Source organism: Aethalodelphis obliquidens, unplaced genomic scaffold, assembly GCF_003676395.1.
Source record: "Aethalodelphis obliquidens isolate GAN/ISIS:26980383/991018 unplaced genomic scaffold, ASM367639v1 scaffold2, whole genome shotgun sequence".
Taxonomy (NCBI): domain Eukaryota; kingdom Metazoa; phylum Chordata; class Mammalia; order Artiodactyla; family Delphinidae; genus Aethalodelphis; species Aethalodelphis obliquidens.
In genome coordinates this window covers 62,547,316-62,575,098 of record NW_020837946.1, presented here as the reverse complement: position 1 = coordinate 62,575,098, position 27,783 = coordinate 62,547,316, and the positions used below count along the sequence as shown (strand labels likewise).

General features: G+C 42.4%; 1 protein-coding gene across 1 annotated transcript in view; it reads right to left on the bottom strand.

Moving 5' to 3' along the window:
* Positions 1–613: 613 nt before the first annotated feature.
* Positions 614–27,783, bottom strand: part of LRP2 (LDL receptor related protein 2) — a 197,001-nt gene continuing 169,831 nt past the window's right edge. The window contains exons 63-79 of the mRNA XM_027078206.1: positions 26,770–26,898; positions 23,199–23,330; positions 22,041–22,172; positions 20,198–20,341; positions 18,301–18,466; positions 16,541–16,669; positions 15,261–15,481; positions 14,308–14,484; positions 11,057–11,176; positions 9,385–9,475; positions 8,618–8,685; positions 8,343–8,460; positions 7,707–7,836; positions 6,584–6,683; positions 4,892–5,022; positions 1,414–1,485; positions 614–1,236 (exon numbers count right to left, since the gene is read on the bottom strand). Of these exons, the coding sequence (XP_026934007.1) occupies positions 1,075–1,236; positions 1,414–1,485; positions 4,892–5,022; positions 6,584–6,683; positions 7,707–7,836; positions 8,343–8,460; positions 8,618–8,685; positions 9,385–9,475; positions 11,057–11,176; positions 14,308–14,484; positions 15,261–15,481; positions 16,541–16,669; positions 18,301–18,466; positions 20,198–20,341; positions 22,041–22,172; positions 23,199–23,330; positions 26,770–26,898 (2,222 nt within the window). The 3' untranslated portion in view covers positions 614–1,074. The remainder of the gene's footprint in view (positions 1,237–1,413; positions 1,486–4,891; positions 5,023–6,583; positions 6,684–7,706; positions 7,837–8,342; positions 8,461–8,617; positions 8,686–9,384; positions 9,476–11,056; positions 11,177–14,307; positions 14,485–15,260; positions 15,482–16,540; positions 16,670–18,300; positions 18,467–20,197; positions 20,342–22,040; positions 22,173–23,198; positions 23,331–26,769; positions 26,899–27,783) is intronic.

Here is a 27,783-nt window from a genome sequence, read left to right as displayed (position 1 = left end):
CTTTGCAGGACACTTACACTTAATGACATGGGACTTTCTCAGACATTAAAATAAAAGTGTTGGCTTGGCGGCGAGCGAGATAACGCACAGGAGACAGTGTTCTGGTTAGACAACGCAAACATGCACAAGGGTGGGACTGAATTGCTTTTCTACCTACTGCGTTATCTGCATCTCTATCATTACGCTATTCATCAGGTTACATATAATACTGAACATTAAGTGCTGATGTGTGAAAACGGACCCAGGAGTGGCCTAGATTCCCTTCCTTGATAATTCTATAGGGACTATGAATGGTGCCTCCTCTTTTGACATGTCTAAAGGCCCCAAGTCAATTCCTTTCTTCAATGGATCATTTTCTTTTTTTTAATTAATTTATTTTATTTTTGGCTGCGTTGGGTCTTCGTTACTGTGCGTGGGCTTTCTCTAGCTGCGGCGAGCAGGGGCTACTCTTCATTGCAGTGCACGGGTTTCTCATTGCGGTGGCCTCTCCCGTTGCGGAGCACGGGCTGTAGGCGCGTGGGTTCAGTAGTTGTGGCGCACGGGCTTAGTTGCTCCGCGGCATGTGGGATCTTCCCGGACCAGGGCTCGAACCCGTGTCCCCTGCATTGGCAGGCGGATTCTCAACCACTGTGCCACCAGGGAAGTCCCAATGGATCATTTAATGTAATGATCACCAACCAATTCAGCAATTCAACCAATTTCCAGGGCCTCCAGGAAACGGAGGTCTCAAAACTGAAGAACCCAATTCCAATTCAGCAGATACTTTCATTAGCAAATTTAATGATGTGATAATCTTTCCAAAATTTACAAATATACAATATATTTATAGCATTACCTTCAGATAGCTTCAGTGCAAAGATATACATATAGTACATTGTGATAATTATTTGTAAAAATATGAGATGAGTAAAAAAGACACACAAGGTATTGTTTCCACAAATATTTCCAACTACAGGAGTACAGGGGAAAAAATATCTTTTTAATAAAGTACTGAATGTTAATTTTTTTCATCTGTTTGTAAAAAATATATGTGCAAAAGTGTGTTTCTAATTATTCCCTAAATAGCTGGCACAGCTATGCCTCAGAGTCTTCTCTAACGAGATTTGCGGTGTCTTTAAATGTGTCTTCTGTTGCACTGTAGGTTGGACTTGGGCCTTTCTTCCAAGAAATCTTATCAGGGGGAGAAGGTGATGGAGGTGGGGTCACAGCAGCACGAACCTTTGGTTCACTCTCCATCTAAGGCCACAAAGAAACAGGAATCAGCCATTTATTCCCCCGACGTGATGGGAAATGGTTTTGTGTGAAGAAGACAAATCTTGGCCGATTTGCTCAGAATCATCTGAGTGTACGCCTGATTTAGCAAGTTAATACTAAGAAAGAATGCCTGGGCTGAGAAAAATTGTTAAAAATTACCTCGGAATAGAATGGATTTTCAAAGTTGGCATTTTGTTTCGGTTTTCGTTTGAAGATATTCCACTTTGTTGCCTAAGTGAAAAGAGGAAAGAGAAAACCTTCAGTAATGGAATTTTTTGGTGGGTTTCTTCCTTCTGCTTAGGTTTTAAAATTTCTTCTTACAGAGGGAGAAAGCAATTTGGGACTGGGACCATGTGACCTGGCCCATGCAGTAAGTTGTTCAGTTCTTCCTCGGCTGGGCCCTGAACAGTAACTGAAACTCTTTGGGCTCTTTTTATCTAATAATTTCAAAAAAAATTCTTGATCTGAAGTGTACAGTTTACAGAATCTGTGCCCAGAGTATCTAGAAGCTTTGACAGAGCCAGGCAAGAGATTTCTTCAGGGGCTGCCTGAAAATTTAAGGAACAAGCCAGATTGTAACTCTCATTTCCTAAAACGATGTCTTGATCCTCGGTCAACTCAAACATGTTCTGTCTCGCTCCATCATTTCCTCCTGTAATCAATAATAATAATGGCAACAAAAACAACTAACATTTACTGAGTGCTTACTATGTGTCGCGGACTATTCCAAGAGCTTTACAAGTTTCTGATGTAATCTTCCCAAGGACTCTGTGAGGTAGATGCTCTTTTGCAGAGGAGGAAAGGCAGTCACAGCAAACTTACTTAACTAAATGGTAGATAGAGGAGTAGGCAGGGCCTCCAGGAAATGGAGGTCTCAAAACTGAAGAACCCAAAGAGAAATCACCCCAGTCTATGATAAGTGGCCCCTGTCTGGCTGAAAAGCTGCCTGTGGCAGCAGTGCTGGCCACGGCCCTGCTGCCAGATGTAAGGAGACAAGAGAACAGGAGATGAGGAAACAGCCTCCTCCCACAGAGCTAAGGTAGCCCACGTGTTTTATGGATTGTCTCTTGCTCTGTGAAAGTAGGCGGCCAACATGTGAAGGAGTGGGGAGCATGTGAATACAGGAGAAGTAGAAGAAGCCATTCACCCACATTTAAGTGAGCACCTGCTTGGCACAAGGGCAAGATGGAGACACTCAGGTCAGAGCCCGGCCTCTGGAAACCTACACTTCAATAGGGAAGGCCAAAACTCATTGCTTCGGTATGGAATGGCCACATGGAGCTGAGTAACTACTAACAAGAGAAGTGCGGGTGATTTTCATTGTCATCTCCTTGGGAAATCCAATGCATGTCGACACGACTTTTGAAAATGACAGGACTAAGCCACAGGACTTCACGTTCTTTGAGTCCTTTGAGCAGATTTATTGATGAAAGAGAAACCTGTGAGCCTCTCTGGCATATTAAGGTCAACCTAGGGTCATCCTAACCAAAGGCTTCTACTGCTTTAAGCCTCCCTGGCTGTTCTCTCAGTTCCCAAAGGCAAAGGTCATAGAAAAATCCCTGGATGTACCATGGAGGACAGACCTTAGAGGGTCTCAGCCTCAACTGATTAAAAAAAAGGAAGAAGAGCCAATGTACTGCAAAGATGGAGATGAGAAAGAAAAGGACTATAATTGGTAAACATTCGCTCTCACTTGAAAGACTCTCTCAGTGTTTTTGTTTGTTTGTTTTTTTGTTTTGGGGGTTTTATTGTTGTTTTTTTTTGCAGTACGCGGGCCTCTCACTGCTGTGGCCTCTCCCGCTGCGGAGCACAGGCTCCAGACGCGCAGGCTCAGCGGCCATGGCTCAGGGGCCTAGCCGCTCCGCGGCATGTGGGATCCTCCTGGACCGGGGCACGAACCCATGTCCCCTGCATCGGCAGGCGGACTCTCAACCACTGCGCCACCAGGGAAGCCCGTCTCTCAGTGTTTTTGATGACTGATGTGCAGGTCAGAGGTTGCAGCATCTCTATCACACTCCCCTTCCTGCTCAGCTGGGAGAGAACTCTGCCTAGGGAAGATCACTAGACTCGAAATGGACTGAGAAAAAATGTTGAGAATATAAAATAGATCTGGCACTGCTGTGGAGTTGAGTCAGACTTGGGGAACCAAATATGTGACATTCAAGTATTCTGGTGTCTGTGGAAAATTAGTGTTCGAAATAAACTTTTCAATGTAGCTTAAGGAAAAAAAAATTCAGTCCCTTGAAAATATGAAATATGCAAAATATGAAACTGGAAATTCCTTTCTAAGACAACATTCGTGTGTGTGTGTGTGTGTGTGTGTGTGTGTGTGTGTGTGTGTGAGAGAAGGAATTAGTAAATGGAATATGAAAAGGTGGACAAAGTGACCTTTGTTATAAGCTCTCCTCATTAGCATCAATTTAGTTCAACTTCTATTTTGACGCTAACAAGCAGAACAGGATCCAATTTGTGAGGTGCTGAAAATCCAACATGACTTTGCAGATACCAATTTTGTTTATAGACTATGCAATTTGAGAATAGGGATTGTAAAAAGTGGTAAGATTTCTAACTACCTTTGGGCTTTTGTTTCTTTATATTACTTCACAGAAGTCATAGAACCTTAAAACTGAGACATTCCAGATCCTATTGTTCTCAACTGGGAAAGCATGTTCGGGGGCCAGGGGCTGGGGAGGGAGTGATTTCTGGGATCACAATGCATTGGGTAAAACACTGCTGGCACTTAGTGGACAGGGGCCAGGAATATTAAAATGTCCTGCAATGTATAGGATAGTTTTGTACCAAAAAGAACTGCCCCTCCCAATAAGCCAATAGTGCCCCCAATGAGAAACATTAAGACTCTAGTGCTCAGAGGTAAAATAGTTGCCCAGAATCAAACAGCGATATCTGAGATAGCTTCCTATGTGTCTGTTAGAACTAATGATATATTATCTATTACGTTTTGTATCAAGTTTATTTACTGAATTTCTCTCTGTAGACAACATAGTTTACAAATTTCAAAGGGCCTGCAGACAAGATAGAGAAGCTCCATCTAGTGGACTTTTTTTCTTTTAATCTTCTGTATTAAACACTGTGCCCGGCACACTGAGGGCAGTAACGTTCGCTGGATGGTTAGATGGAAGATGGACAGATGGATAGATGAAGAGAGTGTAAATTAGTGCCATCTAGTGGTCAACATTGGTAACAAGAGTAGAGCTAAAAACAACATACATTATTAAGGGAACAAAGATATATACACTGTAGAAAAATCGTATTGCACGGGAAAGGAAAAGATCCTCTATGTGCATCACTGACACAGTGAGGTCTTTATTCATACTAAGTTGTTATCTCAAATTAAATGCCTCTGATTTGAAGAGGCTGCGTCCAGAAGTCGGCTGCCCTCCTTTTCTGCTTTACCTCCCATGTCACAAGGAACATCATTACCAACGCAATGCTAGAATGTAGCTTTACTCAGTGGAAAGTCTTTCAGTTTATGATAAAATTATCTTTACTAACTGCCTATACATCTTGGTCTCTATGAGCCTATCAGGGTCTCTCTAGTTTGCTTAGGATTAATAAACCCAGCAATTCCAAAGTCCTTCCCAAATCCCGTATCATTTCAGTAGTCAGTCACTGTTACCTGAGTTTCATCAGCACTTGGGGAAGTTGGCTTTGTGTCTGGAGCTAATTCAGCAGGGTTTATGGCACTTCCATAGTTTTCGTTATACACATTTCCGGATTCGGTTACCTGTGTGCATGTTGAAGGCCATTATTCAGTTTTGAAAGAATTTTTGCTATAAAGTTTCTTATCAGCTCTTTGGTTCTGTTTATCACCTTGCTCTCCCACAAACATGAACAGGCACCATTTTTATTAATGTGAGACCAACCCTGTGGTCCAGGAATAAACACCACTCTCGTCTCCCCAAAATCAGGAGCACCAACTACTAAGTTGTCTATCTGATGCCTTAATCTTGGGAGGCAAATACACCCATCAATGGTCACACTCTCATGTAGTAATAGCAACTTCTACGGTGTTCTCTAGGGCCCCTTACTCCCACTGTTGACCATAGTTTTGGATAAAGGATACTCTGGTTGTATACTGGCAGCCAAATCCTAATAGAACAGTACGAATTATTTCCAAACGCATTACGTTTGGATATTTAGAATAAAATTATTAATTGCAGAGGACTGCTTAAAAGAGGTTGAATTTTTAAAACAAGAGGCATAATGACATTAATACCCCTCTAGATATTTTCTGTAACATTCATGTGATTCCGAGGTTCCCTCTTAAAGCGCAAATTACCATGGATATATAATTAATAAGTTACAGGGTAGAAATTCACCCCTTTTCCTATATTTTTACATTCACCACTTTATTTCTTCTCTAACTTGGAAATGTATTGGTAAACATGGCTTCATTTTATTTCAAGGGAAAATGCCAAAAATCTGTTTTAACATGTGATTAAAGTTTTGCTATCTGGATATTAAAGGATCAGGCAAAATGCTTTCAAGATTCAAATATTGCTGATCTTAAGAAAGTTATTCATAAAGTAAACATTTCTGTCTTAACATTAAAATGTACTATACCTTGTGAGTTCAAAAGAAGTTCAGGTGTTAACGGTGAAACTGTATTTTGCCGAGGCCCTAGCTGTTTTGACAAAGGAAAGACAGGCTACCTAACAGTTGACAGGCACCCGCAGTGACGCTGGGGCTATTGATCCAGCCCTAATGAAGAGTTCTGTTCCTTCATCCATACGTCTATCTCATCTCCCTGTTCCTCTAAAAGATGAGTGAGTAATAGGGCCTCATCAAAGGAAATTTATGTATCTGCCTATCCACTTCGAAGACCTTTGTACTTTCCAGAAAAGTATGACAAGGGCAAGCAGGGAGGTCACCTCGAATCACACCCTTGTGATACCAGTTAGAACCCAGAGAGTGTGCCCAGTACCCCAAACCTCTGTATAATGACCTGACGACCATCCACTCATTCAGTTCACAGATATTTACAGAGAGCTCGTATGTGTGTGCCGGGCACAGTGTTTGCCGAGCCTCTGAACATGCACTCAGACCTCCCGCTCTGACCACTCAGGATGAAAAGGCTCCTGGTCTGGGTGCCAAAGAATGGCTGCCCAAACCCGGGATTCTGACTGTCTTCAGGCCTTCTGTCCTGGGGTCAGTCCTGTTACTGCAGGGAGTGAAGCTGAGGAAGCGACCAGTGTGCTTCCTTCCATGGACGGAAGGTTGGGAGGACCCTAAAGGCACATTATTCCAAAGAACAAGATCCGGCAACAGCCAACCTGACAGCACGGACTGTGATCTCTCACCGGGGTTGTTGTTGGCTGAGCCGCTTTGACAGCAGTGTCCCTGGAGGTGTATGTCGGGTTTTCAAATATTATGGGCGGCTTCCCCAGGTCCATGGCAAAATGTTCACTCTGATGGAGGGAAAGAAAAAAGAAAAAAAAAAAAAGATCATACCGTGCTGATCTGATTCATACACAGAGGAGGATGTGCTCTTCACACCTGGAGGGACGCTAGGTGCTACGTCCAACGGACCCAAAAAGAACTTGCCCCCCACCTCCAACAAAAGCCAACGGAGACACAAGGCCTCCACGAGGCAAACCGTTATGTAAAGTAATGTAAATGCACTAACTCCTCAGGTGAGGAGAACAGAAACCCTCTTCCCTTATCCGAGTTCTCTATGGCTCCTTAAGGCAAATAACTCACTTGGTGATTGGCTTTGGACATAGAGAAAAGGGTGGGGGTCTGGGAGAGGAGCAAAGAGAAGAGGGAGAGGGGGAAAGAAGACAGGAGGGATAATATTGTACCTTAAGGCAGGAACAAAAAGGAAAGATTGGTGGGGAGGCGGAATACTGGGAATGATTTCCCAACACTGACGGTAGACTTCAGAGTGGATACTAGTCCATTCATAAAGTATTTGGTCCTCACAGGAGGGATTATTTTACAGATGGGGACAGAGTGATCAAGCTCCATCCCTACTATTACATACCTAGCAGGAGGCAGAGTTGTGATTTGAACCAACCACTGACTCTAAAACCACTGTTTATCCCAACACTACACACTGGTGGGAAAATATGTGAGACTAGGAAACATGTTATTTCCCTGCCTCTTCCTTTAAACATACAAAAAGTCATCGAATAAAAACAGAATATCATGGTCCCTCTCCCCTGTTTCCCAAAAAACATAGATTATTTAAGACTCCAATTAAAACTGTTCGTGATTCCAGTTCAACCGTGTGGCTTAGATCAGGGGTTAATTTCAATTTCATTACTAATGTTTTTAGACACATTTCTACAACAAACCTAATGTTTCCTAACTTGGTATAGTGAGGGGGCATACAGTATTTCATGTTTTTCTAGGTGAATTTTATTCTTTATAAAAAGTGTTTCTTTGATAAAATGATAACCTTCAAATAGTCACTTTGAAACCAAACTCACCATCGCCATTGATCTGTCAATAGCAGACTCGGGCCCCAAACCAGATACTCCAATATCCATGTTAACGTCATCCCCTGATCTGAAGGTCACCCCATTTCCATTTTCAGAGGATTTGCTAAGACTGCTTAAGCTGAAAAGAAGTAATCAGTGTCTTATTATTTTTAAAAAACAATCTTTTGCACTAGGATTCTTTCTTTGTACCTTTTCCTAGCTCTTCCTTAAATGAAAGGCTCGATTCCCACTTCGCATTTACACATCACGTATGGGAATAAATTCCCTTAGTGACCTCCTGGAAATGTTCGAGCACATTCCCGAATGCTTGAGAATGAGGAGAGGACCAGCTGGGCACTTGCAGAAAGCAAGCCTGGTCCCTCCAACAGCCGACGCTGTTCTCCAGTGTAACCTCAACGCACAACCCTTTAGACTCTAAAATGTGATTTGTACTCAGGCTTCAGAGAAGCAATCAGTTAAGACATTGTGATCTGAAGTGACTGCTTTAAGTTCAGTATTTTTTGTTTCCACAGAATAGGTGAACAGCCTAGGATGCTTTCTTAACTTAAAAGAAAAACTAAGTTATTTACGTGGTTACAGATCACACAGACGTCTAAAATCAATGTTCCACCTAATGAAACTGACCTTGACAGCTTGGGCAGAGAAGGCAAAAGGGAGCCAGTTTTCCTATAGTGGAAAAATCCTAAAGTCGCTAAAGCTCCAATTATGATGATCAGGATGATTGTTAACAGCACGGCCGCTGCTGTCAAAGAGGGAAGAAGAAGCAAACATATGAACATGAGGAGAAGGAAAAGAGCCAGTAGTCTTAGCAATAGGGACTGGAGTTAAACAGAATATAGACAACACTCAGTTTAGTTACCATGATGCATTCCCATGTCCCTCGTATCCTTAAAACTTACTTGTTCCGGGAGGAATGCCTTTTGAAAGCCCTATTTCACAATATTCTCCCACGTAGGAACTAGGACATCTGAAAGGAAAAGAAGAATCATTCACAAGCTGTTGATTTCTTGGGCTCTGATTGTAATCTGACTGTGGAAATTCACTTTTGAGGGAATACCTGTGGCATCTACAGAATCAGCCTCAACAAATAAACCTATTGGTGTCTTCTCTAATCTATGGAATTCCTCCTTGGAGACTGGAACTGGAAACCTTCATTGTGTTCTTTCCTTTGATGTGCTTTCATTAAATATCATCTTGCTCCATGTTAAGAGCTCTCTTGATAATTCTCTGCTCTCCAAACCTTCAGCCCAGTCTCTGCCCCTCGTGAGCGCCTAGCACTGTAACAGCTCTGCTGACAGCTGCTCTCCCACAATCCAATTATAATTAGTAATCTGAGGTGAGTAGGAAAATGAGGTTGTCACTTCTCTAACTCCTTGCTCCCCAAAGCGTGGCCCACAGTTCTGTGGCATCTCCCCGGGAGCTTGTCAGAAATGCAGAATCCCTGTAAATGAGATGGGCATTTTTTTCCAGAGCCCCAGGTGATTTTCACGCACATTATAGTTTGAGAAGCACTGCCTTAGCTCTCTGTGGACTCCCCCATTGGAGGGCAAGCTGGTTATGATGTGAAAATTAGCGAACTGGCAAGGTTCTTGTACTTGTTTTACTGGCTACTTTGAGGTCTCAAATTCCCCCCAGAAGATGCAAGACCTACAGCATTCAGACTTACTTGCATTTGGGGAGGTCATTCTCGTCAAAATAGCAGTTTCCTCCGTTCATACACCTGCATGGAGGGGGCATGATGATAGGACTTTCGATCGCTGCAGAAAGGGAAAGCCACGCAGGTGTTAGTCAGCGGCGCTCAGCAGAGACCCCTACCATGCAAACCTGCTTCAGCCCAGGGCTGGAGTGGGGAGCCCATGTGGTGGGGCAGCTAATTAGTCTCCCTTTTAAATGTCACCTTCCCCTTAAGTCAGATGAATTTCTTTATCAATAAGGTCTTGGGGAGTAACATACATTTGGTAGGAAAAAAAAGGCAGTTTATAGCATCCCCCCCCCCCCCCCCCCCCCCCGCAAAACAGTGGTGAGATACTAGACTCCAGAATATATACTAATAGTTAAAAAGAACATTGTGGTAAAGGAAATCTCTCAGGACATTGACGTTTTCTTTTGAAGTTTTCAGAATTCTTCTCTTTGAACCTAGTTAAAATCAAGAATTCAACTTAGGCACAGCCCGAAACTTCCACTAAAGGCTCCGAAGCATCAGCAATCCATTCATCAATAAACGGACACGTAGACAGATAAACAGCCGCTTAATGGACAGCTGGTTGGAGATCTCCTCATTTTTTAACACCTTCAAAATTGCCCTTGCTAAAGATTGTAATCTTGCCAATATTGCCCCAGTAGCATTGGGATAAGAGCGGGGATAGGGGAAGGGGAAGGGGAAGGGGAGGAGGCAGTTTTTACTTGCTGAGTTCGTGCTCCAAACCTGCCAACTTTTCAGCCTGGTTGGGAAGTCAACAGGAGGTGCCTTGTTTAACCGCTTGCGCCTCCTGGTGGCAGAACATGGTTACGCCTCTTCATTTCCCCATCAGCTAAAGCAGGGGGAAGGGCCCAAGGATGTGAGCCATAAAATGGGCCACTAGTGAATTGCAGGATGATTTTCTAACACCCTTATCAAGCATTGGATACTAGTTAGGGACACTAACTAGTTACTCCCTATGGCTTATTAACTCCTTAATTTAAAAGAGGCACTGAAGAAAGGTCTTGCCAAGAATAGATCATCTATAGCATTTGGGATGAGAATTAAACCACTGTTTACTTCCTTCCTTCCTTCCAGCTTCCATCTCCCAAGAGCATAAGGTACATTTTAAAACGTGGCCCTTTTTCAGTTGTCCAAACTTTGAAATGAGCATGTGGGAAAACCAGTGAACCTCCTCTAGGCCTCCCCTCTGTACTGGATAAGCGCCCCCGTCCCACCTCAGGAGCCTGGTTCTCCACCTTGAGGAGCTCCCGTTAAGACTGAATAGATTCAGGGGCGATTGGGATCCAGTATGGGGTGGAGAAAGGAGGAAGAGGCCTTATAGGAAACTCACTCTTCAAAATGTCTTTATAGACAACACAACAGTCGATTTAGGGGCACTGGATCTAAATCTCTGCAGATCTTGGCAAATAATTCTCAGAAATCATTGGAACACCAGATCTGTTTGGCCCCTGAAGTCCCACTCAGCTCTGTTCATATTTTCCACATCTCCCATCCCTCTTTCTAGCCATCCCCACTCTATTCTGCAAGAGGCCAGTAAACAGGGATTCTTCATGCTCCTGAAAAAGGTGAAGCAGGGTAAGGGAACCTACTAACGAAGGCAAAGGAGCTCTCCCAGGCCCCCAGGCAGTGTCCCTACCTGCATCACACTCGGTGACGCTTCCTTCTATAAATCTGGAGCCTTGGGGACAGGCACAGGTGTATCCCTCAGGTCTCAGAAGGCAAAGGTGGCTGCAGACCTTTTTACAGCGGTTGGGCACTGGGAAGCAGAAGAGAACAGTGGTTAGTTTCCAAGGAGGGAACGAATACCCCAACCAAGGACATGCCCATCCACTGAGTTGTGGCCAGGTAACCTCAGAGCCCAGGCAGCATACCAACACCTTTAAGCCACGTGCCACCTGGCAACTCACGCTCCTTTACGCTACCTTCCCCTGCCACCCCACCAAAGTGCCACAGTCCCTCCCCGTGCTCTCCATCCCACTGCTGTACCCCTCCCATTTTCTTCTGGCAGCATTTATCTCCCCTATGGCTCTGGCAGGTTTGGAAGATAGGTGTCTGTCTGGTTCACTGCACGACCTCAAAAACCAATCAGCACTAAGCAATTTGAGATATTTCTAAAAGGTCAGTAAGACCCCATTATTACATCAAGATTTGTCATCACCCAAATTTGGATAGATCATAAAGTGTGGTCCAGCCAAAGCATACATTGGATGTGATTTCCACCCCTGCTCTCCACGGAGAACCTCCTTCTGGGCTGCAGTTTCATTATTTGCAAGATTAGGGAATTTAGAGCTATGATTATCAGAATCACCTGGGAGCTATTCACAATGATTGATGCCCTGTCACAGAAATCCAGATTTAAATCGCTCTGGGATGGAACTCAAGTATTACCATTAAAAGCGCCTCAGGTAATTCTGAAACTAGCTTAGCATATATTATGATTTATCCAAGGATTAGGTCGTCTCTAAATTCTTTCTCAGACTAACATTCTATAATCCTGATTCTCTGTCATGCAAAAACGTGACCATGGACGAGGCATGGCTGTAAAAAGCCTCACTGAAAACCTGTCCCATGGGCTTCCCTGGTGGCGCAGTGGTTGGGGGGTCCGCCTGCCGATGCGGGGGACACGGGTTCGTGCCCCGGTCCGCGAAGATCCCACATGCCGCGGAGCGGCTGGGCCCGTGAGCCATGGCCGCTGAGCCTGCGCGTCCGGAGCCTGTGCTCCGCGGCGGGAGGGGCCACAGCAGTGAGAGGCCCGCATGCCGCAAAGAAAACAACAACAACAACAAAAAAAACCTGTCCCATGACCATTTCTTCAGCTCTCTAGAGCACGCTTTCAAATTTGAATGTCGTACAAATAACCTGGGGAATCGGATTCAAGAGGGCTGGGGTAGGCCTGAGGGTCTGCAATTCCAACTGGCCCCCGTATTGTACCAATGCTCCTGGTCCCTGGCCCACCCTTTGAGTAGAGCAGGGATTCTCACAATGTTGTTCCTGACCCAGCAACATCAGCATCACCTGGGAACTTGTCAGAAATGCAAATTCTTAGGCCACCTCAGGCCTATTAAGTCAGAAACCCCTCAGGTGGGACCCAGCAAGGCATGTTCAACAAGCCCTCTAGACGTTTCTGACACGTGCTAAATAAAATTGGAGAGCTATTGGTCCAGAGTAAATGCTAATCTGGCACAGCTGGGCTGAGCCTCTGGCCTACTCATCAATCAACACTTTGCAAAGGAGGCTCAGAGTATCCGCTGGCTGAGATGCTTTTCAGGGAAAGTCTCCAGATTTTCCTCTGCCTGACCCCTGGGCTGTCCTCTCTACAGGGGCCAGAGGGGGCTCCGCAGGTATACTGGGCTCTCCCCTCCTGCCCTTGAAACTGCCAAACATAAGAGCTGCAGGAGCATTTAGGACACAAGAGCTATTATATCAGTGGGGTCTGGAATGTTTTGGAGAAGGTCTGAAGAAGGGTAATCACTACCAGCAACACAAGGGGGCTAATCCCTAGAAAAGGCATTTGCTGCCAGTGTAATCTCCTGGGAGCCTCCGTTCTGCACTTCAGTTTGTCAAGACTGATTCAGGCTCTCAGAGTATCAGAGAACTCAGGGGGACCTCAGGCTCCACATCTGTTTCACATGCAGAGGTCGGAAGGGAGGTGACTTGTCAAAGGCCACACAGCCACAGAATGCAATCTGGAATTGGGTACACTGACAGCTGGACCAGAACAGAAAGGTGCTGAGCTTTTGGGTGAATGGCATTGAGTTTAAAAACCATTTCTGGGTTTAAAGTTTATCCGCTGGTTGTGTAACTTGGGCGCACCAGTTACTAAATCTTTCCTATTGTCAGTTTCCTTACTTGTGAGATGAAAATTAAACCTCTTTATAAGTTTGGGAGAAGATTAATTGAAGAAGCAGATGTCTGGGTTAATCCTGAAGAGAGAATCTGACATACAGAACTTAATAAAAGTCTATTTCCTTTCCTCACTTCAAAAATATCCTTTCCCCACTATACATTATTGATACTCTCTAAAATAGACAACTGATGGGAACATACTGTATAGCACAGGGAACTCTACCTAATACACTGTGGTAACCTAAATGGGAAGGAAGTCCAAAAGGGAGGGGATATCTGTATGAGGATGGCTGATTCATTTTGTTGTGCAGTGGAGGCTAACACAACATTGTAAAGCAACCATACTCCAATAAAAATTAATTTTAAAAAAGGAAAATATTTCCAAAAAAAGATTTGATAGAATATTTTGATATATAATTACCTATGTCTGAAATAAAAATAATTAAAGACATCAGTGAATAAAAATGTGCCCACGGGAAAAAGATAATGTCCTTTCCCTTTCACATTACTCCACACAATGATGAAGGATGAATGAGAACACAGGTAACCTGAGGAAGCAGGACCAAGAACTCAGAAAATGAGAAAGAAGGGAGGATGTAGAAAGGCATCCTTTAAGCTTTAAACTAAGGCTCGCATAGCTCAGGATGACTTGACTAGCCCGGCCTTGCAATTGCTAGAGTGGGTAAGACTTCTGATGTCCACGAAGCCTATTACGTGACTTGGCAACCCAACTCACATTTAGCAGGGGGTCTGACACCTACTGGATTCTGTGGCCTAAGAGTACAACCCCACAACTCCAAGCAGCAACAAGGACTGAAGTATTTTTACTCCATATCTGCTGGTGGTGTGCATCATTTCATTCGACCTCCAATTTTATCTTCTTTGGTCAAAACGGTTAAAATACACACAGACACACACACACACACACACACACACACACACACACACACGTTTCAGGCACAGGGAGATCAGCCTATTATTATCCACCACCATTTTCCAAAAGAAATATAGCCATTAATTTGAAATAAGGTTGGTGACTACCTGACTGATTATATCTCCATTGATGGAATATTCGAACTTGCGTGAGCCAAGGGTTCACTATCAGCAATTTCTCTTTCTCGTCTCGCCCAAATTTATCTTGGATCCATACTTCTCCCTTATCCTTAGATGTCCAGTATAACTGGCTCTCGAAGATGTCCAGACTATAAGGGGTCATTGCTGTTCACCCACAGGGGAAAAGCAAAACAAAACAAGGTTACTGAAAAGAAGATACCTGAGCCCCACTTTTATGTCAGAAGTCAAACCGCTTGGATCAATCTCTTAGGCAACACCTTAAAATTCCAGCAACATTCAGGCAGACTCTCTGTACACACGACCATGAAAGTGTGCTGCACCAGGAGATCAAGATGACAGAAATTAAAATAGATCAATGCCTACCGAATGACACCAATTATAGGGGACTCGCTCACTTTCAAGTTGCTGATTTTATTTTATTTTTAGAAAACAATCTGTAGGGCAGAGATCTTTTTTCTTCTGTGAACATAAGACACCACTTATCAGAAAAACCTGTTACGTGCTGGATTGTTGTAGTTCTGTAGAGTCTAGATAAGAAAACAAAATGCTTCTCTCGTAGATGTTTCCAGTTGTGCATAAAAAGCAATCTAGCACATTAAAAACTAATGTACCTAGAAGTGGTTAGACACGGATTACCATTGGAACACATGATGGCCATCTGTATCAGAGCAACCCAACAAGAAACGGTTATTTCAACATCTGCTGCTGACAGCAAGTTTTTTTAATTATACAAAAAGGACTTAATAATTGCTAATAGATTCATTTGCATTTAAATCAGCAGCTGGGAGCTGGGCAGAATGATATCTAAGAAACTATAAAAAGCATCTCCTAAGATTAGGGTTCCTTCTTACGAAAATGGGCAAAGAGACTGGAAATACATTAATTATTTAATATATGAAATTCTAAGTGAAATTTCTAACCTGCAATTGCAACAATTCTCCTATCGGTCCCATCATATTTGATGGTTTCAATATTGTCCTCCTTGAGGTCACTCCAGTAGATCCGGTCACCATTCACATAATCTATACAAAGGCCGGTTGGCCAACCGAGGTCCTCCTGAACCAGGACTTTCCGACGCTGCCCATCCATCCAAGCAGACTCGATTTTAGGTTCTTTGCCCCAGTCAGTCCAGTACATAAACCTGTAACAGAAGGTTTCCTCATGGCAGCATTTCATCTAGTGGAGAAATCAACTGGTTTTCAAAGAGCCTTGGGTCCTAAATGATGCTATTTTTATACTTTACACAAGACAGGGAGAGAAAGGGGGGAGCCTGTGCATCTGTGATCTATCCTTCCTGAGAACTGCACTTTCCCAATAGAAACTGGCCAGCCCTGTCCAAAGATATATATCCAGACCTTTTAAAATATATAATCACAAAAGCTGTTCATTCTTCAAAAAATATTTCTTGAATGCCCGCTGTGTGAGAAGCTACTATCCTGTATTTGGAATGTATCAGAGAATAAAACAGATTCCTTCCCTCATGGAGCTTACATTCTAACTCTTTGAAAAGGTATTACTTTGCATGCAATTAATACTTAATTGTAGAAGAACTGAGCAGACCAGGGACTGTACCCTTTAAACACCTAGAAAGGATCAGGCAGGCAAGATAAATGGGTGGAACAGGGCAGTTATGAATGTAGAGTGATGGGCAAACACCGCATCAAGCAAAGCCCTGTCTAAGAGTTCCAGGCAATACCGCGTCAAGGAAGGCATACCTACCTAACTTTACCAGTTCTTCTGATTTTTCAAGCCAAAAATACAAATATTTATTTTTAATTTAAATGTTATCTACTAAGTTTACAAAAAAAAAATCTTAAAGCTCTGTGAAGTTCAAGTCCAATAAGTGTATGGGCCATATTTAGCCCATCAGCCACCACTTTGCAATGTCTAGTCTAAACCAATCATCAGGTGTTGCTCAATCCTTAAATTCTGTTGAGAAATGTGTGGGTTTTAGACAAACTGGGCTGTGGAAAAAGTGTGGCCAGAGGCCTTCCCCTGACACAGTGTCCATCTTCTGAAGCCTGTTTTGTCCTAAGTGATCTTTAGGGCATATTATAATTCTTGAAAATAGTCATAGGTGCCACTCAAAAAAGTCCAAGGACAATTTCAGTACAATTAGGAAAAGATAATTGAAGACATAATTTTTTGGAGAATCTAGTGGAAAATATCTAGAACATTAAGGACTCCTTCAAGTACTTACCCTAGTTTGGGATTCACAACTATTGCAGCTGGTTGATCCAGTTGAGCGGAAATCAGCCACTTTCTGTACCTTCCATCAAGTTCAGCCACCTCGATCCGCTGACTCCTGGCATCTGACCAGTAAATATGCCTGAATTTAGAGAGACAAAGTTAAACAACTGAAAAGTCTAGACTGGACTTCTGGGGAAGAGGTGTGAAGATGAGAGCATTTAGTTTGGAAGTTCTAGCCAACAAGACAGCTACTCAGACACCAGTGATGATGAGAGCACAGCCTCCCTCTCCCAGGAACGCCCCAATCTCTTCAGCCAAGGGGACATCTGTAGAAAGTTACAAGTGATGGGGTGTCGGATGAAGGGGATATTCAGCCAAAGCAGCTGTATCAGCCAGGATTGGTAATGATGATGAACCTCACATCCGGCACTATCATGAGACAATGGCTTCTAGATAGGAGTTGTGAGGCACTGTTGGCCTTTCATTCTGACTGCCTGTGAGTTGGCTTCCTCCTCAACCAAGAGCCCATTGGAATCACTAGGAATCTGGCATCAGCTCCAAAGATGAGTGGAAATAGCCATTCAAAATAACAAACTCAGCAAAGCCATCCTGCCCTTATTCCATCCCTAAGGCTTCAGGTCTCAGCCTCTAACAAGCAGAAAGAGTTCCAGCAGTTGCTTACATTTACTCATTCATTAAGGCTGAGAAGAGGTAAAATTTCAAACAAGAAGACAGATCTTGGTTGGTTGGTTTGAAGAAGGAAGTGGTTGGTTTGAAGAAGAAAGCGCTAAAGTCTAGAGTTTCCAGTTCATGACTCTCTGAGGTCTTGTTTCCTGACAGAAGTTGCTGAAATGAGTCTCCTGTTATGCTGCAGGCACAGTGGGACCTACTTAACTTCTGCAGAGATGCTCAAGTCTTCCAAGAGCACCAGACAAGTGAGCGAAAAGGTGAAAATTAATTAATACTACAAAGGATTCTCTGTTCTCCCAGAGTGCAGCAAACATTTTCCTTTATTAGTTCATTTCAAGGACATAAGAGGTTCTACAAATGGTTGAATTCCGATTGTAATGTAATTACTTTCCCACAAACGTCATTCCAACCCAACGCTCTTCCTTGAAGAAGGAGCTTATTAATTCTTCCACATCAGTTTGCCTCTCATGCATGTATCTGACGACAAACCTACTTAAGGTTCTTATTTAGGTATCGTCCAAAATGTCTGGCTCTGGTCCCTGAAGTTCTAGAAGGTGTAGAAGAGCAGATCAAAGCTAACAGCTCTATTAACTCAAACCCAAAGATTAAACAGGGAAGTCAAATGTCCAATCTGTTCAGACAACATTGCCTCCTAAAAACACACCATGTGGATTGTTCCTCCTCAAAAAAATACCATAAAGAAACATGTTTCATCTCAACTGCTTTGCTGGTAGAATGTAAGGCTGTCCCATTTCTTCACAAAATGAACAGCGCTGCCATACTGAAAGTTCATTTTGGAATCCAGAACTCTGTTGGCAAGAATGCTCTCCTAGATAAAATATAAAATCTTGACCTTGGGGCTTTCCCAAAATTTTCATGGCACACATAGAATATAGGAAGTGAAGATGTTTATATGACACAATGGGGAAGCCGAGGTAGTTGCTGAGGCTACAGGAAGCCCAGGCATCACCCAGCTGCCCCTGAGGCTGAGTGTGCCCATAATCTGGGCCAGTTTAACTCATGTGCCATGGTGAGCAGAGGGGAGCTCTGGCCAGGAAAATAGAATGAGGCTAAACTTACCTTCCAACCCAGTCCACTGCTAATCCATCTGGCTGCACTATGTATTTCAGATCCAGGTTAACTTCCTTCACAGGATTATTGCTGCCAGATTCAAAGTTGGGGATGTAGGCACGTTTGATAGCACCAAAATTAGAGCCATGCCCTAGCACAGTGTAATATACAACACCTGCGGAGGCAAGACACACAGGTCAGTTTCCTGTTAGGAGCACCAGGTAAGGGAGGAACTGGGTCTAATCAGGTGAAGTACTGTTCATTCATTGACACCTCTACCTCTTCGGTGTTCCTATAATACTAATAATTCAATTTAACCAATATGATCAAACCTCAAAATCTATCATACTTGAGCTATTAGCTACAAATGCTTCAACTGATAACTTATTGATACTTAGTCCTCTCTATTTGAAGGTAATCCATTAAAATATATTTCAGCCTATTTACCCCCATTAGGATCACGTTCTAGTTTCCAAAACAGAACATATAGATAAACCAGGGGCAAATTGTTAAGAGTTTGAGTCCATACTAGCAATAAAGGAGCTGTATAGATGAGAAGTCTTATTTTATGTATAGACTAAAGGATATTGGACAGCAGGCATTTTAAAAAGCATAGGAAGAAGGAGACGCAAGAGGGAGGGGATATGGGGATATATGTATACGTATAGCTGATTCACTTCGCTATACAGCAGAAACTAACACAACATTGTAAAGCAATTATACTCCAATAAAGATGTTAAAAAAAAAAAGCATAGGAAGACTGACTTTCAAGGCACATACTTTCCTAGGTATGAACCATTCTTTTTTTTATTTTTTAAGATTTTTTTTGATGTGGACCACTTTTAAAGTCTTTACTGAATTTATTATGATACTGCTTCTGTTTTATGTTTTGGTTTTTTGGCCGCGAGGCATGTGGGATCTTAGCTCCCTGACCAGGGATCAAACCCATACCCCCTGCACTGGAAAGCGAAGTTTTAACCACTGGACCGCCAGGGAAGCTCCCTGAACCATTCTTGAAAATTTCATTGTATTGTATAATGAAATGTAAAAACACAACAGCAATAAATCTTACATAGTTAGTTTGCAAAGCATTTTCATATCTGTCATCTCACTTGGTTTTACAAACAACTCTCAGAGGGAGGCAGGCCGAACAAGATTACTGCTTTTATTTTACAGATAAGAAATGGAGATCCAGAGAATTGTTACAATTATTTAAGGTCATAAAGCTAGTAGATGAGGGAGACAGGTATAGAACACAAGTTTTCCTGCCCCACTACCGTCTCCCACATGCCAGAGCCATGAGAGACTCCACAGTAAGTGTCATTCATTTTTCCTTCATTGAACACCCACCACACACACTGTACTAGATCCTGGGTCAGATGCCTGGCATGTAGAGATGAATTCGATTAAGTCTCTGTCTCCAAAGAGCACACAGTTAAGATGTAGGGAGAAAAATACGCGGACAATTAGCTGTAATTCAACATAACATGTGCTTTAGTAGAAGCGTGTATAAAATGCTACAGGCTCCCAGAACTGTGCCAGGAGGGATTATCAAAGACATCAGAGGGGAGGTGATTTTGAACTGAGTCTCTGAGTAGAAATTTTCCAAGCGTACAACGGTGGGGAAGGCAAGGGCAAAGACAAGGAGATAGTAAACAAAGGGACATGAGGTGATCCTGAAAGGATAGTCCCCAGAAATGGGAGAAGGTTCCGTGAGAAGGTGGGAAACACTGGCTGGGACGCACGGCCACAGCTAAATTGTCTGGAGCATGCTGGGCGGGGGGAGCATCCTCTTCCACTCAGGCAACAACATTCACTCATTAGAAATAAATTCCCCAAAGTTCAACACTTTATAATTCAATGTATTCAACTGCTATCAGTGACCGATGCCACAGTTCATACTCACTGAGGCCTGTGCCCTCTGGATCCCAATCGTAATCCATAGCCTGAATGCGTTCCTGGTCTTCAAGGTACTCTGAGAACTTCTCAGATGAGAGATTGTATTTTCGAATTCGCACGTTTTCGGGCAGTAGCAGCAAAGGAGGGTAACCTGTAAACACATGAAGGGCTGATTAATCTGTTTGAATGCTACCTGAACTTTTGTTTATAACAGTAGGATATAAAACAGCAGATATCCTCCCTGCCCTTAAAAAACAAAACAAAACAAAACAAAAACGAATTTTTCTAAAAATTGATCTCTGTTAATGAATAGAGCGGACCATCAACGGGGTCGCAAAATCTGTGACTGTCGACATCCTTGTCTCCATTTCACGTAGAAAGCTAACATTTCTGTTAGGGATATTATCAGTTCTTTACCTTTGGGCAACAGTTTAAAGCTAAGCGAAGACTGAGACCCCTGGATAGCTACTTCTTTTTCACTGATTTTTTTTTTTCAATGACAGTATAACAGACCAGATTGTAGACATTCAGTCTCACAGAAGAAATACAATATGTAGAGTCATACTAAAAGTTTACCCGGAAGTCCTCATTTCCCATTCTTTACTGACAGATTTTAATGATTCTTTTAGCAGGCAATCAGCTCTGTGACCCGATTTAGCTTCTAGCTAATGACAAAAAACAGCTTGTTCTTGGTTTAAAAAAAGTTTTCTTTACTTCAAGCAGCTATGTAAATGGTGACTCATTCCAAGATGCACTGCCTGGAATTTGTAAAATTTAATTGACTTGCATAATGTCAGTCGAATCTAACTTAAGTAACTTTTGAAAGTTCATTTTATATATTTCCTTTATCTTGACATAATGTTTTATATAAATATTCTAATTTATTTCAGTCATCTCGTTAGTTAAGAGTTAAACATTTTCTAATTTGCTGCTTAATCACCACACCAACTGTTCAAATGCCTTTATCCTAGTTTTCCTTCAGTGTCAAAAATGCTTGGAGGGTAAAATATTTAAGTATGCTAGTCAAATGGGTGCTTTAAAAGCCCAATTTGTATGAAGAAATTGAAAAGCCGTTTTACCCTTCATTTGCAAAATAAAAATGCTATTTTCTTATCAAGTCCTTAAACTCATTTACAAACTTTAAATTCAAATCTACAAGATCATAAAGACCCCTTAACTGAGATATGCTGATTCAGATCAGACCTCTGGAAATCTGGACTATGATACTTCTGACTTTTATTGTCATTTCTATCTAGTATGTATTACTGCTTTCACTCAGGCCTGATTCTCAAATATTGGCATTAACCTAAAATGTAGAGCTAATGACTGAAGTCGCAAATAAGCCAGATGCTTTCTGTCTGTGATCAGTAGTCCATGAACAATAAAAAGACATTTCTCAACAGAATGTCCCTGATTTGCCCCAACTGACTGCGACCCATTGAATGGAATGTTTTTTGTGACCCGCGTTGGATTACTGGGCCTCAAACCTTGACCTCGGCGGACTGGGAGCTTTTGGTGACCACCATCCTACAGGGAAGCACTTGTTGTTTGAATCCTCTGGAGAGTGACATCTTGTCCACTTTTTGAAGTTTTTGTCCAGGTGGACCAGAGGCTAAATCCAGAATAATAGGTAACTCCTGACTCTTGTTTTACCTCCTATGTATTTGTTGGGGGGTTGTAGTTAGTGTTTTAATTTGGCAGGGGAGGAGAGAGGAGAAGAGGGTGGATGGGTGTTGGAAGGGAAGTAGCTGGTGAATTTACAAAATAAGACTCTAAAGTGTATTTCCTGGTATACTGTACGCATCAGCATTGCTGAGTACATCAGTTAATCCCGAGGTCAATCATCCTACCGTCAGCTGCACACCGTCCTCCGTGGCTGTCAGTCACGGACCTGAACCCTTCGGCGCAGGAACACTCGTAACTTCCTTTGGTGTTAAGGCAGTTCTGGGGACAAACCCCAAATTGCTCACATTCGTTGACGTCTGTAGGCAAAATAAAACCAAGTGGGCAACATCTGCTCCCACCCATTCCTTAGAGACCCTGCTTCTGTTCAAAGCCATATTCACGAGCAATAAGGATGAGAAGGATGCAGATGAACATAAGCGATGATGCCAAGGTTTGTGGAACACTGACCAAGTTTCAGACACCGTTTCACATGCTTTTCATGTTTTTTCCTCATTTAATCTTCCAACAAGACTCTCTGAGGTAGGGACTATTATTGAACCCAAAACCCCAAAGACCAGATTTAAACGGAAGCAGTCTGACTCTGTACAACAACAGAATAAGATTTTCCCTTTGGGGAAGCAGCTGTTGTGCTGTTGATGTTTGGTACCCCTTCCCTCCTGCTAATTGGCTTCAGAAAGGGAAGTCATTGATTGGTTTTTTCGATTGAGGTCTTAAGCTTCAGTCCTTAAAAGAACGATTCTAATCATCTGTGTGTGGCACATCGTGAGATAGGCACAGTAAATTCAAATGATCAAATACACCTAAAATCATACTTGATATTTACCATTCTTGATAAGCTCCCTGAGGACTCTGCACCTGGGAACTCATTTCCATCTGACGTAAGGAGGTATGTAATACATACGTGTTGTTTGAAGAAAGTAAGGCTTGTGTTGTATAGCTGATTCACTTTGTTATACAGCAGAGACTAACACAACATTGTAAAGCAATTATACTCCAGTAAAGATGTTAGAAAGAAAAAAAAGAAAGTTTGATCTCAGACACTGGTACAGTAAGTAGCCATCATCACTCAGGTCTTCATTAATCATATCAATTTCACAGACATTACTGAAGATGAGCTATGGCCCAATGCTCTGCAAGGCACCAGTAAGATAGCCAGGGGAAAAAGCAACTGGCATCCTTGAGTCATGGTCCTAGCTCATGAGCTAGGACCATGAGCTTAGCCCCATGAAGGGAATTAAACCATGTTTAGTAAAAGGGAATGAATGGAGAATCTAAAAAGTACAAGGTTCTCCCTAATAGGAAGTGGAGGAAATATACTCTACCTTCACAGGAGTTTCTGTCGAAACTATTGGCTTCGAACCCAGGTCTACAGGAGCAGATGAATCCTCCTTCACTTAATTGGGTACAGTTGTGTTCACATAGATTTTCAGCACATGACCTTTCTTTTCCTGTATCTGAAAAACAAAATCCCAGCATTACAAATGAAAAGTACAAAGCACATCAGCCACAAATGAACAGTCAAGTGGTATATCAGAAGATATATCAGAAGAACACCTTGAGAGGACCCCGTTCCATAAGCTTTGCAGAGTACCAGAGACCTCTGTATAGGGATATCTGATAATGGCTTGAAAACCATTTGTACAAATATATGTAATGTCAGATCCTTGAGGCAATTTTCCGATTATACTCAGCACTGCCAGGCTCATTCTCAGAGCGTCCAGTTCTGGACAGAATCACAGCCAGGGACTCCTTACAACTGTAACCACCTGCTCCACTATCTTAATATTATATAATTATATTTATATATAAATAATGTTTATATATAAATAGATACATCTCAAATGTGTGTATACATGTATATATATACACACACGTATAAATAAAAGACACTGATACAGGTATCTCCTGACTCAATTATTTTAAATAAAAATAGATTTATATCTATTTGTCTTCTATAGTAGGCAATGAAGTGAACTTAGCCACTTCTCAGGGTCCCTTAAGGCAGGGGTCCCCCACCCTCAGGCCGCAGACCACTACCGGTCCACAGCCTGTTAGGAACAGGGCTGCACAGCAGGCGGTGAGCAGCGGGCAAGCGAGCGAAGCTTCATCTGCCGCTCCCCACTGCTCCCCATCGCTCCCCACTGCTCCCCATCGATCCCCACTGCTCCCCACCGCTCCCCACCGCTCCCCACTATTTCCCATCGCTGCCCACCGCTCCCCATCGCTCGCATTACCGCCTGAACCATCACCCCACCTCCAGCTCCCATCCGTGGAAAAATTGTCTTCCTGGTGCCAAAAGGTTGGGGACCGCTGCCTTAAGGTACAATGACCATGGGTATATGTGGTTTGAATAAACTAAAAACATTCAGTTTCAAAAACACAAAATAAAGCACAATAACCTTCAATGGAATGCTGCCCTTGGACTTCATACTGGAAAGCTTTATGCGTGAAACTCTTATAATAAAGGTCTACTCTGAGCTCTTAACAATGACACATTGCTAAATAGGTCTGTTCAGATTTTCTATTTCTTCCTGAGGCAGTTTTAGCATTTTTTGTCTAAGAATTTATCCATTTCACCTAAGTTGTCTAATGCGTTGGCATGAAGTTTCTCATAGTATTTCTCTATTACCTTTTAAATTTCTGTAAGGTGGGTAAGTAATGTCTCCACAGCATTGCTCAATAAATGTGACCTTATTTTTATCAACATGAATAGCCTTGAGCCAGTCACATAACCTCTCTGAGTCTCAAGTGCACCATGCGGCTCTGTGATTTCCTCCCCAGCTCTAAAATCTACAATGTGATTAGGGATCCCAGGAGGTAAAAATTTCTGGACCAAGTGTTCCCTTGAATGAGTTATACTCTTGTGAAGCAAGAGTCTTTAACGAGAGCAGAACCCTCTAACATTAGGAGATTCATCCTCAAATGTAAAGACCTTCCTGTAACTTTTTTCATTTGAAAACAATCACCATTTTAATTCATAATACGAGAGATCTCCCCCAACCCAGATATATGATACTCTATTTCGGAAGTAGACACTCTATTTTCCATTTTATGAAGAAGGAATAAGAACTACCAGATAGAGAAATAGCAGGTCAATCTATCTCTGTAATCACATAAATCTCTGTAATCACATAAATAATATTTGCAACCTGAGGTTAACTTCTTTTCTTTATCCCTCAGTGGTATGAGCAAAATGTTAATGTCTTTCCTTTCATGATTTTAAAATGTTTTTAAAAAAGAAAACGCACGTCCAAAACACTTCAGTGATCCTGTTTAAAAGAAAAGCAGGAGGAAGAGGAGAAGAAAGGAAAAGAAAAGGAAAGCAAGTGGATTAGCAGCATCAAAGAACTGGTGTTTTAAATAAGAATTCTATGTCTTAGTCAAATTAGCCCACTGCAGTAAGACTGAATTCTATATCACAGATCCGCTTAATATCTGAAAAGAAATGCTGCTTCCGTACCATAGTAATGCCTGTGATACCTATTTCCTTTAAATAAACCCTGCTTTGAATTAAATGTCATTTGAATTAAAAGTACTGAGGTTAATTTTAAGGCTTTTAATTGGCACAGGTAACTAAAAGAGAAACCAATGTTTGACCTGAGCCTAACTTGGAAATATTCCAAAGTCCTGGAACCATTCACATATCAGTCTCTAGGCAGCAGAACCCAAATCTACCTTTGGGTTTTACAAATTCCATCATGTTTACGCTTTTTAAATATTTAATCAAGTCACATTATTATGTCAAAAACTCCAGGCCCCTTTGAGAAAGTGTGTGAAACGAATGGCAAATCAACTCAATATGGCTGATTCTTCATCTTCTTTTGTAACCCACACAGGAGAAAATTTGCCAGGAAATCTTTGGGGCGCCTCAGAAAAAGGTGATTAAAGCCCACAAAATGGAAAGCATGTGCAGCTAACTAAGGTGACTAAGTCCAGACTTGTAGGGTTTGAAGAACTCCCTCCTTTTTCCTAAGAAGAAATCGAGGCCTGACGAAGTCAGTATGTACTCAAAGTGGCACAGCTAGTTGCAGAGGAGCTAGAAGCCGGCTCTTCCAGACTGCAGTCCCAGGACTGTTCAAATTCTGCCTCTGCCACTCTGTGTGACCTCAAGCAAGTTACTTAAGCTCTCTGAGCTTTATTATATAGTTAGACATAATAGCAGTAATCCCCTGGAGCTATCTTGAGTGACAAATTAGAGAATGTATGTGAAAGCATACATAAATAAATGCTATAAAGGACTACCAAAGTGCGAATAATTAGCATGCCCTTCCAAGATTTCCATCACAATATTAAGCTAGAATCATCCCCTGATTGCATACATCATCCTTTCCCTACACAAAATCCTCTCTTAAAAATAAGTGGTCCTTCCAAGGTCCCCTGTGACATTTCCATTCTCACCGACCACGCTTCCCCTATGTGCCAAAGATACTGCATTTGGCTTAAGATGAAAAAATGTACAAACTAAGAAACAAAATTAATAGCTTCAAGGTGCTGAGAGGCACCTAACGAACTGGGAAGAGGATATGCCCTGCAGTTAAACAGATCAGAGTTCAAATCCTGACTCAGTTTCTTAATGACAGGAAGACACAGCCAATTTATTTAACCTGTAAGCTGGTTTCCTCACTTGTATAAAAGAGAGAAACAGAAAGACAGACCATACCTAACTCACAGGATTGTTACAGGGATGAAATGAAATAATCCATGTACTGTTTAGCACAATGTCTGGTATTGAATAAGTGTTCAATAACAGGTAGCTATGGGCTTGACTGCAGTTCAGAACACAATGTGTAAGTTAAAGAGAAACACGGTTATCGTCTACTTTATGTTATTGCATGCTTCCAGTAGGTTAACCTGAGTTACTACAATGAAGTATAAAAATAAGTATTTACTTACTGCATCCCGTCTCATCAAAATGGTCACCACAGTCATTGACATCATCACATACCAGGTGCTGTGAAATGCAACGTCCATTGCTACACTTAAATTCATCTGCTGTACAAGGTCTAGGAGTCGGTTCTACACCTAAAATTTAAGAATAAGATAAAGTCAAAACTTTTTCTTCTGTGAAACATGACGCTTCCTTCTGTGGCAGAGGCAGTATTTCCACAAATAAGCTCATGCACTTCCCTACAATTCCTCATCTCCCTTGCAGTTAGGTTGGGACCATGTGTCTAGTTCAGGCCAATGGACTATGAGTTGGAGGTGACACGTGTCACTTCTGAGCTGAAGCTATTAAAGCCTATGTGCCTCCCTGCTCAGCAACCCAGGGACCATGTGTATCAGGTGGCCTCGCGTCAAGATGGAGAAGGGCGTGCAACCTGCACCGGCCTTTACGTGAGTGAGAAATAAGCCTTGGCTACGTCACACCACTGAGAGTTTGAGATTTGTTGGTTGCGGTCACTAGTATTAATTACCCTAAATGATATAGAAGTAGGGCACTTCCATAACAAAACCTAAAATATTCGGCATTGGCGTCAGTCAGGAGGCAGGCAACGAGGAAAGTGATCCCAAAGGAGGGAAAGATGGAGGCCTGTGTTACGCAGTGGCAAAGGATTTGTAAAGTTGTCACCTTGGAAAAACTGGAAGGCGGACCACATGTTTACTGAACTTGTCAATCTGGGCAAAGAGGTTAGAAAATGGAATGTTAATAATGTGCACGGGTTGCCATTACCTGAGTTTGGCAAGAAAGAGGTGAGCTCGGGGAAGAACTAGTTGATTTACAAGCAGAAATCCATGAAAATAAAGTCCAGAAATGTGCAGTTTGCAGAGAACCTACTGCATTTAGATGACACAAGACTCTGAAGTTTAAAAAGGACCGGTCAACTCTCTTAGTTGAATTAAATGACTGCCCATCTACTTTTCTGGCCTGAATGTAACTGACAAAGTTGACCCAAAGGTGCGTGAGGG